Source organism: Chaetodon auriga, chromosome 9 (genome assembly GCF_051107435.1).
Source record: "Chaetodon auriga isolate fChaAug3 chromosome 9, fChaAug3.hap1, whole genome shotgun sequence".
Classification (NCBI taxonomy): Eukaryota; Metazoa; Chordata; class Actinopteri; order Chaetodontiformes; family Chaetodontidae; genus Chaetodon; species Chaetodon auriga.
The window spans coordinates 24,367,223-24,383,704 of NC_135082.1; the positions used below are offsets into that span (position 1 = coordinate 24,367,223).

Genomic DNA, 16,482 nt, shown 5'->3' on the forward strand with positions numbered 1-16,482 from the left:
CTGGCAGACAGAGATTTTATGAACATAAGGAGAGGGCTCCAAACCACAGAGACGTCTATAAATACTCACTTATGCTCAGGCTTATAGGTCTACGTATGAGTGAATGCTAGGATACATTTATGAAACCAAACTTAGACCAAACTTACAACTGTGCGAGTGTAGCAGGTAAATAAGCCTGTTGTTTATCATCCTGTCTCGAATGCATCTTTAAAAACATGAGAAACTGCTGCAGTGTGCATCCTGCTGGTGTCACAGAGACATAAATCAAATAATAATTTCATATTTTAATGTCTTCAGCCCCAGCGACACTTTGATGGGTTCATATTACTGCAAACCCTTGTTTGTAATGTGGAGGACAAGCACTTTTCAAACCCACAACTTTATTTTAAACTGCAGTTCAGATTGAAATGTTAAGATATAAAATACAACTGAATGGGATGAATCACAGAAGACGATACATATGGCTTACTGCAAGTCAAGCAGTGTGGAAAAAAACGTTCTACTTTTATACTTCATTGATAATATTATGAGGTGGTGAGTAGATAACAGCTAATAAAGTTAAATTTGAACCGATTTGAATGTAGTTTTTGAATTCTGGTTAAGTAAACAAGTTTTTCTAACTTGACATTGACTGAAGATTTAAAGAGACAGACCACATAAATTCAAAAATATGACTTAAGTAAAATGTTTAATTATTATAAAGTGGTATTTATTTCAGTGCTATTTAAATGTCTTAAGTGACTGGAAACACTGTGGAGAAACGGTCTGCTCATTTCAGACTGCGCTGCCACCCTGTGGTACACTTCCAAGAAAGTGAAGTAATTTCCCATCTATTGATCTGAGGACCTGATTTGTTTGACATCAGGCTCCTTCATGCAGAAAGACATGGAGGCTGAGGATGTCTTTACATCAGTCAGCAAATGTCTAATAGTGTCCCATTACTTATTGACCACTGACAGCCGCACCGCAATTCAAGAACGGATCAGCCGTTCATTTTTAATTAATAAGAGCAGGAGTGCTGTCGACATGCCAGGTTTAATAATTCAGCAGCAGTATTGGATTTTATGTTGTGTCGAGCGTTGCATTTAGCACATGCTGCGAGCAGTAAAAACAACTGCCGACACTGTTTGTAAATAATGGGCCACATGACTGAAGCAAAACAATTTTAGTGTTTAAAATACAAGCAAATATTTTATTGTTTCAAATATCTACCAATATACTCTACATTAAAACCACCAGTAGTCATCAGTGGAGCTCTTTTCTGTCAAAATGTCCCTACTATCAGCGAATGCACTCTAACTGCTGTCCATGCAGAAGATATTATCAAAAAAGACAAGTGGGTAATTCACACTAATTCAGTCAATAGCAAGAAAAGGCAGAAAGAATCAACGACCCGAGATCGATAACCTCATCTCGTGTGTAGCTTTGTCTCGCAGCAACGTGGTGGCTCATCATTCAGTGCTGCTCGACACATGATAAACCAGCGTTAATCATTCCCACCACAGAGGTAGAGTAAAGCCTTCTGGTAGTCTCCAGCTGTGTCCTCCTGCAAAAACAGTGTGATTATTTTATCAGTCTAATAAAAGTCAAAAGGTTCTTCGTTATTCGCTCAATCAATCAATCAATCAATTCTGAATCGATATATCAGAAGTTCTGGCCACTTTGAGTTACCTCTTATTTACTTTCCAGTGTAAATGTGTTTATTTCAAAATGCCCTATTTTCAGTACTGGTATGTTTCCACTTGTATGTCGCAGTGACTTTTCATGGATGTGGGCGGTTGGATCTCTGGGTGGGTGGATGTCCCGCTCCTCCTCTCCACATGGTGAAGTGTCCTTGAGCAAGAAACTGAACCCCAAATTGCTCATATTATCAGTGTCGCTCTTGATAAAAGTGTCTGTCGGAGTGTTGTGGCTGATCAGAACAACAATTGGGCCTCTATAAGAGTGCAGTGTGACATGCTAAGCCCGAACTCTGAATTTATAAACCACCTGCTATAATAAATAAATACAGTGTACAGACAAAAGCTCAACAATGTTAGAGGCTACATAGCTAGTGAGCTAATTACCTAGCTAGCTTAAATAGCCAATATTTGCCGCTTTTGTCGTTTGCAGCTGCTCGTTAACAAGTGAGACCATGAAAACTTCTTTTAAATTTGGTGAATGGATTGCATAAGTGATTATATTTCATATTATTTGCACAGAACTGCCAGAGATGGTGGCTTTGCGGCCGTTACTGAGAGGTCGACTTGAACAATAGCGCGTACTGTTGGTCAAAGCGATATGACCTGAAGCACGTGAATAGCAAGAGCCATGGTTTCTTTCTCTTGGCTTGTGAGATTATTAACCTGAAGTAAGGTTCGACTTGGTTGGAGAGTGAGGATGGAGGAATTGGTGAATATAATAAATCATTTTCTTGAGGCAGATTTTGGTTGGTGCTGTGTTTTCATCATGTGGATGAAATGAAGTGTTGGGAAAGACTCCCAGAGTTGGTGGTGTGGTGGCTAAAAAAATACCATGTACTGATGATATAGTACAAATCCATGCTAAATATGGATTCAGTTACTTTGAATGACTTTGGTTGAAATGGGTTTGCTTTTTCAGCAGGGGAAGAACAGGTGAGAGTAATTACACTAATGACGGCTCTGGCTCGTTCCTGAAAAGCCAGCGAGCCATGACAGGGATACGTGTGATTGACGAGTCAAAATATGAGCCGTGGGAATATTCTCTGAACACGAAATGTCATAAAAATGGTGTCACTGGGGAAAATACCACTATGAAATATAGATAATGTTGAAAAAGGGAGCAATTTGGAAACATAATTGCTATAATCAAATATAAATGAACCCTGCCAAAACTGTAAGAATATATGTATAAATATATTGGTTCTTTTATATGTTTCACTGCATTTATTCAAAGGTTATTTCATAATGACTTATTTGTCTATTCAATATTGGCCATTTGGCAGTTCCACTGGCAGATGGCAATAACTCTGCCTGAACATCTGGCCCCAGGAGAATACATTAATTCACTTCAGCTTGTGTGAAAAGCAGGGAAGCAGTCTCATCACGCTGAACAAGGCATTTAAAGTAAATCACTAATCTGCACTCCATCACTGCACCGACATGAATGGTGCATATACGCAGCGTAACATAGTACACCCAGCTGGTGCTTTAAAGCATGCAGAGGGATAGATTTTAGATGTTCAGAACATCAGGGGGAAAACTGTGAGGAGAATAAAGTGTTTTGTCCTCTGAGAGATTTGACTATTTAGTACATGATATATAAAAACAGCAAAATCACTGTCATGATAAGCTGCCGCTTTGTGTTTGAGTGAGCCGTACCTGGATAGTGGTGTAAAGAGACGCTCCGTACTTCTTTTTGAAGCTGGCTCTGATGTCCAACATGTCCACCTCGCTCCTTGACACCATTATCCTCATCAGGGTGCTGTCATCAGTTCCTGCGCGCTAAACATACAACGGCAGGAGTTGCTGCAGGTGCTTCAGGTGAAGGGTTTGATTCCCTAACTGTTCTGTAAATCTGCTTTGGAAAGTAACGCTGCTGCCTGAAAATGAGTGCTTTAATAACACAAATGGCTCCTGTAGTTTCATGAGCTACACAGCTACGAATCATGTATATTTTACATTCCTGCCAGTGATTTTCAAAGGCATCCCAGGCTGGTTTAACTTCTGCGTGATATGAAAATCAATTAGTAATCAATCACAGAGAACTTCAACTTCAGAGCCAAGTGTGCCAATCCCCTTGTGTCCAGTCTTTATGCTAAGCCAAGCTAAGCCAAGCTAAGCTTAACCGTACAGACAAGACAGTGCTATCAATCTTCTTGTCTAACTTTTGGCATAAAAGTGAATAAAAGAAATGACAAAGTTGTGGTTTTATGGGTGTTATATTTGCGTATATCCTGAAATTGCAAGGCATCACTTTAATTAAACACATGCCATATCTTTCATTTTTCTGTTAGAAAAAAAAGAGAGATTTTTTTTGTTTTGCATTGTGTTTCTCTGTACTTGAAGTCTTTGGAACAAAACCCTTCAAAAATACTCTTAACCATTAGATAAAAACACATATGTTGAGGGACTCAGGTGTGACTCTGTGGGACACTGATACCTACCCTCATGGATTTATACAGGCATTCAGCAAAAAAATCTGGGACACTCCTGACACATTTCACTGTGAAGAAAAAATACGAGGCATTGACAAGGGTCTTTGTAAACTGCTTTTTTGTCATGTTAATGTGACATTGCATTGGCATTAATTTCTACTGTCAACTGATCTTCTGCTGTGTTCCATTATAACATACATGTCAGGAGAAGCAGACGGAGGAGACCCTTTCTGTGTCGCCTGTTTCAGATCAGTCAAGCATGATCCTGATAAATCACAGGTCTTACCAACAGCTAGCAGCAAGTTCTCCAGATTCCCAGTGGTCTCGCCTTCGATGCTGTCCTCCAAGTCAGAGCCAGAGAGCTTCTTGTAGGCATCAAACACTGCAGACAGCAAAACAACCGGAGTGACTGTTTTATTGCATTGTGTTTCTTAATTTGTGGTATTGTACCCAATCTAATTAGCTGAAAGGCTAATTGTTGCAAAGGAGACACTCTCTGCCACAAACACAAAAGCAATGGTTGTTCACATTTTAAAGAACCTGCAGGCATGCTTTATCATGCTTTTTGTCAGCGTCTCATACAGACATGAGGTCTCCTTTAGCGCCTCTATGAGACGCCCATCAGACCTTTTTTTAATATGAAGTTCCTCTAATGGCCACTCGTTGCTGACTCTTGTTGGCAATCATGCTCCCTTTCACGTCAATTCTTAACCGTTGACTGACCTGTTTTTGAGGCTCGAGTCCGTCCACTTTAATTTTTCAGTGAGTTGTGCGTTCAGCCGGGCATCTGGCAGAATAACCAAGAACACATCTCGCCATTTTCCTCTCTGACTTCTTTGCAGTGAGCAGTTTTTGCCCTCAGGACCGACGCTGAGGTAGTGGTTCACGCCTTGTATGTCTAACTTTTGTGAAGCTTAGACGCATTTCGGCTTCTCCTGCACAGTTCAACCTCACCTTTTCTTAAACATCTGCGATTTGTTGTACTTTTTGCAGTTTTCAGTGTATTTCTGCATGTCAGGATTTTCACAGGTGAACTGTCAACAACACAGATACCAAGTTCTTTAAGTTACTCACACTGCTCAATCTAACATCTACTTGAACAGTAACTGACCTTTTAAATGCTCTCTGAATTTTTTAATGAATGAATGAATGGATGGATAGTGATGGTATGTTTTCTTCAGCAGCTGACGAACTACACATTCACACATCACAACACACAGACACAAACAAACTCACCTTCTCTGAGGTGCTCTACGCTCCTGTTGCCAAGAATTCTGATGATCTTCTCCTCGTCTGTGCCAACCTTGCCCTCACCAGCAGTGTACAAGTCCTGTCGTGGCAGAAACACACTTGTACATTCACACACACAGCAGCCTTAAATAGACATGATTTATTTGGAAATGCAGGGAGAGCAGCAATGACGAGCAGCACAACAGCAAGAAATTCTTTCCTCAGTTCATCTTTGCTGTTAGAGAGGAAATCTGGATTTTGGATCCTTTCACCTGCACCTCTCATCTCAGGCTCAGATAAATAACAAATAATCAGATACAGAAATAGTAATAATAATGTATCAATAATAATTAGAAATGGTTTACAGGACACAATATGTTCCACTCCCAGAGGTTTATATCCTTTAATTAATTTTTCTTATCGACTATTCTTTAGCCTTGCCCTTTAGCTTTATTGCACTTTCGAGAGCAGCCACACGAAAACAATCAAATATTTATCGTGCTGACATTTATAGAAGATAGTGAAATTAAGTTAAATATGATCCGTAGAACTGTGGTCGTCTACCTGTTGTGTAGGATTTTTCTTTTGTTTGAATTTTAAGTGTCTGCTCTGTGTCCCACTTTAACATCAACAAACCGTTCCCACATCAACTTAGTTAATTAGTGTGGTTATTGTGAACAATGAAACCACAATCCGCAGCAGTCTCTAGGATGAAAAACATATGTTTGACTGCTTTATAGCACAAAAGGAAGGGCACACTGTCCTTACAGTTTATAATTTCAAAACTTATCACATACTATGTGTTAAATGGCTTTTATTATCAGTTTTGATGGCATAAACGCCAAGTGATCGGCCCAGTATCCCTACAGGAATTACATCCACACTCGGTTGTATAATGCAGACATTTACAGTCGCACCAGTGCGGCCAACTGTATATCAAGGCAGAAGAGTCCTGCAGTGATGCCCACATCTTGATCTTCCCCTAATCTTAAAGGAATAGTTCGACCTTTGGGGAAATATGCATTTAGAGCAGAGGATCAATACCACTCTCATGACTGTCCACTCAATGCAAGGCTACAGCCAGCAGCTGGTTAGCTTGGCTTAGCATAAAACTGGAACCAGGAGAGGCGCTAGCCTGCTTCAAAAGCATTTTGCTGTATTCATTCTCACGTTCTTGCTTCTTACCTTCGCATCTTTCTCGATCTTTTCCTCGTCTACTCCCTCCTCTCTGCTCCCCTTCACGGTGGGACAAATGATCAACCAGACAGAAGGACAGACAGGTAGAAAGACGGGTTGACAAACGGAAAGCACATGTAGGTCAGTGTTGATGGAAAGACGGTGAGCTCACACCTGCTCAGAGCCTCTCTCAACCCAGGTAACCCCTGAAGATTACATTATCTGCGGAGTGTTCCCAGAACCATGAAGATTACATTTCTGTGTGTAAACCAAAACACACTCGGGAAACCAGCTGTTGTGTATTGTGCTATCATCACCCTCCCCTTCCCCAGCCCACACTTAAACCTCTCATGAATCTGTAATGGCGTCACCAGAGGCTCTCATTATCAGGAAAGGAAATATAAGTCTTCCCAGCAGGCCCCCTCCTCTACCTGTAGGAGGATCACCAGCAGTTTCTGATAGTGCCCTGAGGTGTCACCGCAGATATCTTTCTCCAGCTTGCTGCTGAACTCTGGAGGAAAGAGGAGAAGAGAGGTCAGAAGATTGCTTACATTTCCTCCTCATAACAGGCATTAATAGTTGCAATCAACCCCAGTTGGCCATCCTCTGTTTTGCAGGAAGATCTCCAACTGCAGCATTTGATTAGTCGGCTAAAGGACAGCGTGGCCTTCTCTTCTGTTCAGATCAAATAAACTCGCCTCTTTTCCTTTGGGCCTCCGTGCCTTTGTTGTCACATACTATTTTCCATTGTGGTTTGTTATGATTTAGGTACTGTGGGACTGTGGGATGGGGACTTTGGTGCAGTGACACATTTCAGGTATTAAGAAAGGTGCAACATAATCAAAATGACAGAACTCCTCCAAATTACAGAAGGAAACCAATATATTGTAAACAGGCATCGTGCACCAGGGATTGAAGTCCTCCAAATCTTCGACTCACTGCAGAAAATACTATATACTATACTATATTTTATATTGTGTCCTGCTTTTCCACAGGATTGTACTCTTTACAGTTCAGCTTGTTTTGGATACTATAAAACAAGAAAATATTTTTTCTAACCTGGAATAAAAGTGTTATTACAACAAGTAGGTCTAAAATAATATCTGTAAGCACACCTAAAAGTGATGTCACAGTGTACTGACGCCGTGGAGTACACCTCTATGTCACTGCTGCAAGGTGAGAAGTTAAACCATTAAAGGGCAGTGAAAACAAGATTTTAAGCTGGTGTTCAGCTGCTCTTGAAACTCGATAGTGAAATATTGGTCATGGTCGCATATTTCACCCTCTCGCAATAAAGCACAAAGAAACATCAGTCTAACTAACTAATAACGGTCCCAGTAAACATATTAATCTGCTTTTGTTTCTTTCTTTCACAGCTGAGTAAGTGACCTTTCTTGTAGACTTTGATGATATCTTTTATCTGCTCGCCGGTCCTGGAGGCCAGGATCTCAATCAGCACGTCGTCATCAGTGCCGGCGCCCTGGGAACCAAACACAAGATGAATTCCAAATAAGACAAAATGGATTTGTGTGGCAGCATGTTCTCAAAGAAATCTTATCTTTTGCTGTTCTATCCAATTTTGTGGTTTGTAACGATAATATTAGTGATTAAAAGAGACAAAATCTAAAAAATGTAAAAGAAAAAGCTTGAAGGAAAAGGTTGTAGAAAATAATAAGTATAATTTGTGAGGACAATAGAGTGAAGAGGTATGAAATTAGAGACTGAAAAAGCCCAGTTTACCGAAGAGAGTCAGCTTTGAGGTTCAGCCAGGCTTTAAAACTAATTCTCTTCTCTTTGCTGTAATTAACCTTCCAGCAAAAATAGTCTGACGTACCAAAGGAATGGAGCAGCAGGTGGGAAGAGAATGTCGAGGCCAAGTCCTAAATGCTTTGCCGTCACTTTGATTGAACATTTCATTTGCGCTGGCAATGCAAATGTAAATGTGATTAAAAAATAAAGAGACCTTAAGAGAAAAGTTCCATTTGTAACTTATAAGGAGTTTGCTAAGCCTATCTTCTTCAGCCGAACTTCCCTCAAACTTTAAGAGCTGTAAGTGTGACATAAAAAGCAGCAGAGCTAAGTATGTGAAAAAATATAACGACTCAAGTATCTATGCTATAAAACAAATGAGCTAATAGATCAAGCCTACAGCGGCAATAAGTGATATGTGTTATACCATTACTTTGGTGTGACATCTTGACCTTCGAAGCAGATGGTTAACCAACTCATGAAAATTAAACCACATGAAAGATGATTTTCATTATGGAGCACAAGCACTGTATTGAGTGTTTGGGTCACATGCTAATGCTGCCAGAGGGTCGTTTCTCATGTAAAATTCCACCTGATTTTGGCTGTAGGAACCAAACACATGTACTACAGGCTTATTTTGTTCAATAAGAATGACATATGCTCCAGGACATGGCTGTATGTCGTTATGGGTCACCCTCGTTTTGATCTTAGAGCCAAAAAAACAGCATGTTCATATCGTTTTTATAGCAGATACAAGGCCTCGAGCAATCACAGCTACTGTTATTATTCTGTATTGTGACGTGTTCTGACATTGATGTAACAATGGCAAAAAAGCACTCCATGACTACCCTGAACAGCTAAGACAAACTAGTACAATTAATCCTTGTACATGAAATTAATTGGTCTGTGTCCTTGCCTTTGCTCTGAGTTTTCAACAATGAAAACTGTCTTTTCCTCCCCGTCAAAGCCTAATACTGTAAGATGCTGTTAGCTGGTGAATGCTAACAAAAGAACTGTTTTGTCTTTTCTCAAACAATGAAGTTCTCAGAGTATGAACTGTGTCGCTTGATTATTTAAGACACGTGGGTGTAGAACCCCACATTAGCCCTTTTATAGCTAACATGTTAGCAAACAATTCCCTGCTTACAAATAAAGCACGCACAAATTGATACTAGCATTGATTTAAGAAATTAAAGTTCAGTATTGACTCTTAGTTTAACTCTGGTTTGGTCTGCAACAACATGTGGTTGTTTAGCTGCTAAATGCTCGACTTTGTTCATTAGCGAGGTGCTAACCTTGTCTGGGTTTATCAGAGCTTGTTGAAAAGCTGTGCACAGTAAAGCCACAGAGCGGGATGATAATTCTCTGTGGGGGACGCCTTTCATGATATAATGGCCGAGCTGTTTATTGTTAATGTGAAACGGATTCATTAGTGGAGGTTTAGCCGTCATACAAATTAGCAGATAGCCATTCGAACATGTTCAGAAAACCCCATAAACACGTGTCAGCTTTTCTCTAATGCCGGCTTTCAACCTATGCAGTGGGAACATTATTCCATATTAAAGAATGCATAGGCAATTCATATCAGTTCATTAGGCAGACATCCATACATCCATCTATGATATAAATGCTGTAACCTACAACCGATCCTGGGTGGCTATAAACCACTCAAACATAATATTTAAATGGAAAAGGAGCAGGAAATAGGCCTTCCTCATGGCAGGTGTTTCCACCGGTCAGGTGAAACTGATAGCATCAGTAATGGCTGAGCTCCATTTATATGGGCCACTGCTGGGGCTCTGTTATTGTGCACGCAGGCTTATTGGCATGACTTAAATAGAAGGGAGCCTTTATCGCTGTTATTAGTTCACACATGTGGCTTTCTATGACAGGTTGAAATGAGTACCATGGGATGGTCCATCGTTGAATGTTTAAGCATCAAATGTTGGAGCACATGTGCACAAATACCACAGAAAAGTAAATAAACTTTATTCTCAGAGGATTGGAAAAACAAATCCATTGATCAGTCACCTTAAGAGCCTTGTGCAGTTGGTAAGCATCATATGAGGCAGACGGGGTCATCAGGGCCACAATCAGGCTCTCAAACAGCCCACCAAGCTCGGATTTCAGGGCGCTGACCAAGTCCTGATGATTAATGAACAAGAAGGAGAAGAACAAAAACAATAATGATAATTAACTTTGCATCATTTATACTCTGTAACATGAAAGACACAGAAGAAATTAGATATCTGGTGCTTTGAACTCCAGAACACTGCAAACCAACAAAACAACAACATCATACAATATCATAAGAGCACAGCGACGCTTTAGTGTTCTCCCACGTGCAAAGATAGAAGATGTAAATTATCCTGAAGTTATTACAAATAACTGCTGAAATATTAAAAGAGCATTCAGGCTCCTCATGTCAAAGAGATGAGGGCATTAGCAACACTTCACCGCACTGCGAACATTTTGAAAGAACGAAGATAATCATAAGAAATGTACCTGCAGAAAAGAAAAATATATTTCCTTGAACTACCAACCAATCAAAGAGAATATATTACTCACAGATGGCTTCATCGAAATTGATTTGTGTATCGCAATGAATCACATATTTGGGTATTGCTGAGAACATGATCAGAATATAGCTGCTGAAAAGAATGATAGCATAACTCCTTCTTGTGTGTGTGTATATGTAAAACACCCAGTGGCTCTTGTACTGTACTTGTACACTACATTCGTTGAGACCTCTAACTGAAACCCCCCTTATTTCATTACACGACCCATCTCTCTTTTCACATGACAATCTGCTTCCTTTCTCAGATCTGTTAAAAGTCAAATCTCCATCAACGGTCAGAAGGTGCATTACAGAGCAGAAACTACACACTGCGAGTTATAGAAAAGAGAAATGAGGGTTACACTCTAAAGATATTAGTATTTCTCTTTAGTGTTTGGCACTAGGTCTCATCTCAGATGTTATTGTGAATGAGTAGTTTAAGGCAGTGTCTCTTGCAACCATTACATTTCATAATGTGAGATAGAAGCGCACGGAAATAATGATGAAAGCGAGGGGGCACATTTGTTGGCTTATTTTGATAAAACACTGTAATTTTCAGGAGCTGCTCTGTGATCTGCTGATGTACCTTTATTCTCCCTAGATGCCTCATCTATTTTTACTTCAGGCAGCAGTTACATTTGCTGGGATGTTTTTCACTAACCTGCACAGAAATCAAATTAACTTGCTGCTTTCAATCCACAGGTGGTCATAAAATAACTTGACAGCGTGATAGAACAGGAAGAGCAGGAGAGCATAAAACGACCCGGACATTTTACAACTAAATGAGCTGCATTCTGCTGCACAAACACTGGAGGATATTGGTCTTCCTGCCTCCTCTACGATTCATTTTCCCCTGCATGACTGTCAGCTTGCTCTTTGATGCTTAACGTTTAATATGGCTGAATGTGCAATGAAACCTTTGTGTGTCAGAAGCAGCCAGTGGTGGAAAAACACAGACTGGTTACTTAAAAGGAGCAACACAACGATGTAGAAAATACTACAATACAAGCAAAAATCCTGCTTGAGTGGAATTAAAGAAGCAATATTAGCAAAATATACTTCAAGTATTGAAAGTAAAAATACTTGGTCTGCAGGAAAATTGCTGGACTGAGCGTCATCCAGGTGATGCTGGTGAGTGAGGAGGACACAGTGGCTGACATCACCTGCGACCATCCATCAGTTTGACTCCTGACCGTCATCAGCTCTCTGTTTCATTCCCATCGGCTCACCTTACCTTTCCGTAAGCCTTTTTATACGCTGCCTTAATTTGCTGGCGCTGATCGTTGCTGCGGGCGGTCACAAGCATGAGGATGGCATCTTCATCCGTACCTGGACCAGAAGTCAAATGAGCATTACGTAACATATGGAGTGAGCATAATCACATGTAAGCAAACATCATAAAGACTGAAATCAGCCTTACATTTCAAATTCTTTATCTTTATAAGCTAAGGGCTAATAAAGCATTATTCTATTAGCACCTATCACTGAGCAGAAGCATGCTCAGCTTATCACAACCTGACTGAGAATAATTAAGAATTTGGAGTAAGCTCCCAAATAAAGAGTCGAGCCATGAGCACCCCAGAGAAAACGTCTCATAGGACAAACAGGCTGCAGAGCATCATGTGAGGGAGCACAATGTTAAATTAGTCCAGAGTAATTATGGCACAAAGCTCTGCTGATATGCACGACAGCTCCGACTACAGATGTCCGCTGGGCTCATCTTTGTTCTCCTTTTACTTTATTTGAGTTCCATATTAAATCACCAAGTGGATATTTCCTAATTACTCTTATTGTGAGAGTACTACGCTGACAGGGAGCAAGAGCGCGAGACAAAAGGGATAAAAGATGCTGGTGGTCAGTAAGGTTATATTCAGCAGCAGAAGCACTGATTTTAATTGTTACACCAGTAGTGCACCTTTAATTTGATGACTGTCATCGGGTCATTGATTTACACTAATAACTGCAGAGGGATGTTTCGATTGCGGTTTCCCATTTTCTTTCTCTGCGATGAGAGGAAAATGGGGTCAAAGGTCAGACTATTAAAAAGTAATCCAAATTGAGCTGAACAGCGTTTGACCCGAAGACAAATCACGTGACACGATGTCCTTATATTAGAAGTCTTGAAATGATTCTCAGTTGGAGATTTGTTGGTTTTAACAGGGGGCCTAATGGGAGCAACCCCTGCCCCCACACCGCCAACCAACACACACACATCCCCGAGGACTTTGCTGCTGAGTGCCTTAACCAACACTGTGACGGTTCCAACTCTGGTGCAATATTATATGTGCTCAATATTTATTTTCCACACTGTTGCGATGTTAATTTTTCAATAACGTTACCTGCTACGTGATCCTCTCGCTCTTCAGTGACTTACATTGCGGTGAAGCTTGATTCTTGAGTTACAGGTTACATTATAGCATAGAATTGAGTATCTATAATACATCGTTTTGAAAATATTATAGATCCACGATGAAACTGACAAACCCGCCTGAGACTTCAGCACCACGGACAGCGCCATGGATTTATCAATACACAGCACAATACGGCTGCTGATATTTCAGAGCCACGGTCGGCGTCACAGGTTCTAAGTCACACAAGCCTGTCAGATAAAGGATCAATGAGTCAGGCAGACGAGTCAAACATACTCAGCTAAACAATGCCTCTGCCACTAGGGGAGGGGGGGGTGGTAGGTTAACAAGGAGGATGAGATCCCCCTCATATCTCCTACAGACTATTCTTTTCTTATAAATGCCCCTTAGGTTAAAGGATTTATGACATGTGTTTTGTGCTCTTAGGAAAGCATGTCTGCTTAAATATAGGATGTTGACAATGGACCCTTCGCTAAGCTCCGCCGTCCTTAGCTACTGTTGCTACGCCTGTCAAGCCTTTGTGGATATGTGGAGTTTACAGTGACAACGGTGTCAGATTTACCATTGAAACTGGGAGTAAACAAAAGCAGGCTTCTCATTTTTACCCTCCAAGGTCTTGAGATATCGCTCTTCTTAGAGCCTCATGTTGGGAGGAAAGGTTTATCAAAGGGACAGTTCATAAGGCCTTAAACAAGAGGTTCACTTTGCCATCTTAAAGCAACACTGACATGCACATATATACTTCAAAACAGTTTTTGGATGCTGTAATTGTTCTTGAGCAAAGCTGAAGGCACTGTGAGGCGGCCAGAGATGGTTTAAAATCATATTATAAAGGCATCTCCTCACAGCCAGTGAGACAGGACGGATGATTGGAGCCACCAAGAACTGAGAGTAAAATGTGAACCTGTCTTTTAAGCTGTGCTCAGACTGATCAAAGCAAAACACACACATACACATTCATGTTTCTATCACTTCAAAGGACATTACGCTGGCTTACATTCATTTCCTGGAGACTTATCTGCCTAATGTTCACCCTTACTCTAAATGTAATCAAAACCTGACCTCACCCTAACCACAACCCAAGTCTTCACCCGAAAACTGAATGTTTTATGCTATGAGGACTTGTGTTTTCCCCACAGTGTGATGTGGTGTAAACAGATAAACGTCCCAACATGAGTCACAACATGAGTGACTGACTCACACAAAAATGGCTGTGCTGCCATTAGAGAGGGAGGGAGGAAAAACAAACCAGGAGGTCCAGTCTGAAGGCTTATCAGACTCTCCACAAAGGAGGCGGGTTTCTAAAAATCTAGAAAGTTATCAGCAGTAACAGATTTCTCCTCTAGTGACAATTAGTAGAAAAGGTAAACTGTAGAATTAGCACAACGCTACACACACAACAAAGTATTCTACTTGAACTCTGTGCTTTACATCAGGGCAAAAGTTAAGCTTGGGTCATTTAGATTTATTTGAAAACACTGTATTCTATATATTACATGAAGTATTGCTTGTTTATTAAGTTCATTTATAGATCTCACTGAAGTGAAATCAGTTTAACTGCAAAATTAGTACTGATAGTTGGTGACTGTACTGGGATATTAAAGATACCTTTCACCTTGCTGGCTTGTTCTCAGTGTCACAATATACAGTAACTGTGACAAAATCTAATAATGTCTGGCAAAAATATATTTATCAAATTAAGTATTTTATGTAAAATATGTATTTTTTAATACAAAAAAAGTTCATTTTTCACTTAGTGTGTAATTTCCCTTTGTTTACTATCATTTATTCAGTATTTTTGTTGCCTGAATCATCACTTTATCATGAAGCCTGTATTAAAAACTATTACAACCATCTCAGATTGTTAACAGTTCACCTTCTGCCTCTGCAGTTACATTATAGAGCCGACCGTCTCCGTGTTTGGTGGTACAGTAAGTGCTCATTAATGTGAAATGTGCTGCAACTATTTTGCCATAAAGTTTAAGTTTAAAACTTGGTGATACTCAGTTTCTTTCCTAATTGGTACAAACACAACAGCAAAGAAAAAAATCTAGCCAGCAAATGGAGAAACCTCCCTGATAGCTGTGCCATTACCAAAACAAGCATTAAATCGCATGGCAGAAATACTTCTTCTACTTGTGGGTACAGTATAAACCTACCGCAGCTTAAATGTGTGTGATGAAGCAAATATGTTGAGAATGTTGGGCAGACAGTGTTGAAAAGCAACTCCAAAAGCTTAGAAATATGGCCTGAGAAGCTTGAAGAACCAGTAATAAACCCCTGAAAAACAGCTCTCCACTGTGGACAGATTTCAGTTTTTAGAGTGTGAGCGGGAGAAGGAAACAGCAGCGTAGTGACTTTCCTCTGAAGGAAACTGACCGATTCCTTTCATGGCTTTATGGAGGATTTCAGCATCATGTTTGGCGTTGAAGTTGACGAAAGGTCGAACGCTGCCTCTGAACGCCTGCGGGAGGAGAGCAACACAAATAAACATTCAGCACATTGTTTTCATTGTGCTTCTATAGATTTTTAACAGCTGTTTGCTTATATGTGCAAGTTGTTTATAGAATTTAAATGATACACATGTTTATGCTGGACATTTACAGAACATTATGTTAACACCATCATCTATCGCCACATGAAACCAAGAACAAAAAACCTGCTTTGAAATGCAAGTTTAATATTGTCGTTGTTCTGTAGTGTGGAAAACACTTATCAGCTTAAAAGCAGTGAACGAGCAGAGATGTTAGACCCACTTAGATTAAAATTGCTTTGCTTCATCTGAGTGTTTTAGTGCTCCTTGCTGGTCCAAATGGTGTTTCAAGTGTTTCCCCAACCTAACAAGAATAAAACCTCAACAGGACACCGAGACTGTTTCATTTGTTTGGACATACATTTTTTAAAAGGTAGTGAGTGTTGCTGCGCTATAAAAAATATCACGACTGGCCATCAAAGCCCATCTGGGTTTAAACGATATCTATTCAAAGTCCGGGGCAGGCACTGTAAGTGTCGCTTTAACGCTGCTGCTGAGGCTGCTGCTTTGTGTTCGGCAGGTAATTTAAAAAATGTGCCGCGTCTCACTTGCTCTCCAGTGAAAATGTCATTCGAAGAAAAAGCAATAAAACATCTGCCTCAGCTGCAGCCTTGTTCCACTCTGTGCAGGTGGGAGAAGTGAAAGAATATGATCTCTCGCTCCTCTCAGTAAAGGTTTCTGTTCATCATTTCTTTGTTGGTCGCCTGTTTTCAGACACACAGATGCTGTTCTGTGTTTGATGACCTCAAAA

At 40.3% G+C, this 16,482-nt stretch overlaps 1 protein-coding gene across 1 annotated transcript; it reads right to left on the reverse strand.

Annotated features, from left to right (window-relative positions):
* Positions 1-1,486: 1,486 nt before the first annotated feature.
* On the reverse strand, positions 1,487-15,701 carry anxa5a (annexin A5a). The gene is given in 11 exon segments (XM_076739491.1): positions 1,487-1,546; positions 3,342-3,464; positions 4,127-4,185; positions 4,404-4,499; positions 5,354-5,447; positions 6,533-6,583; positions 6,955-7,034; positions 7,913-8,003; positions 10,304-10,417; positions 12,064-12,158; positions 15,578-15,701. Coding segments are annotated over 11 exon segments (987 nt in total).
* Between the last annotated feature and the right edge of the window lie 781 nt (positions 15,702-16,482).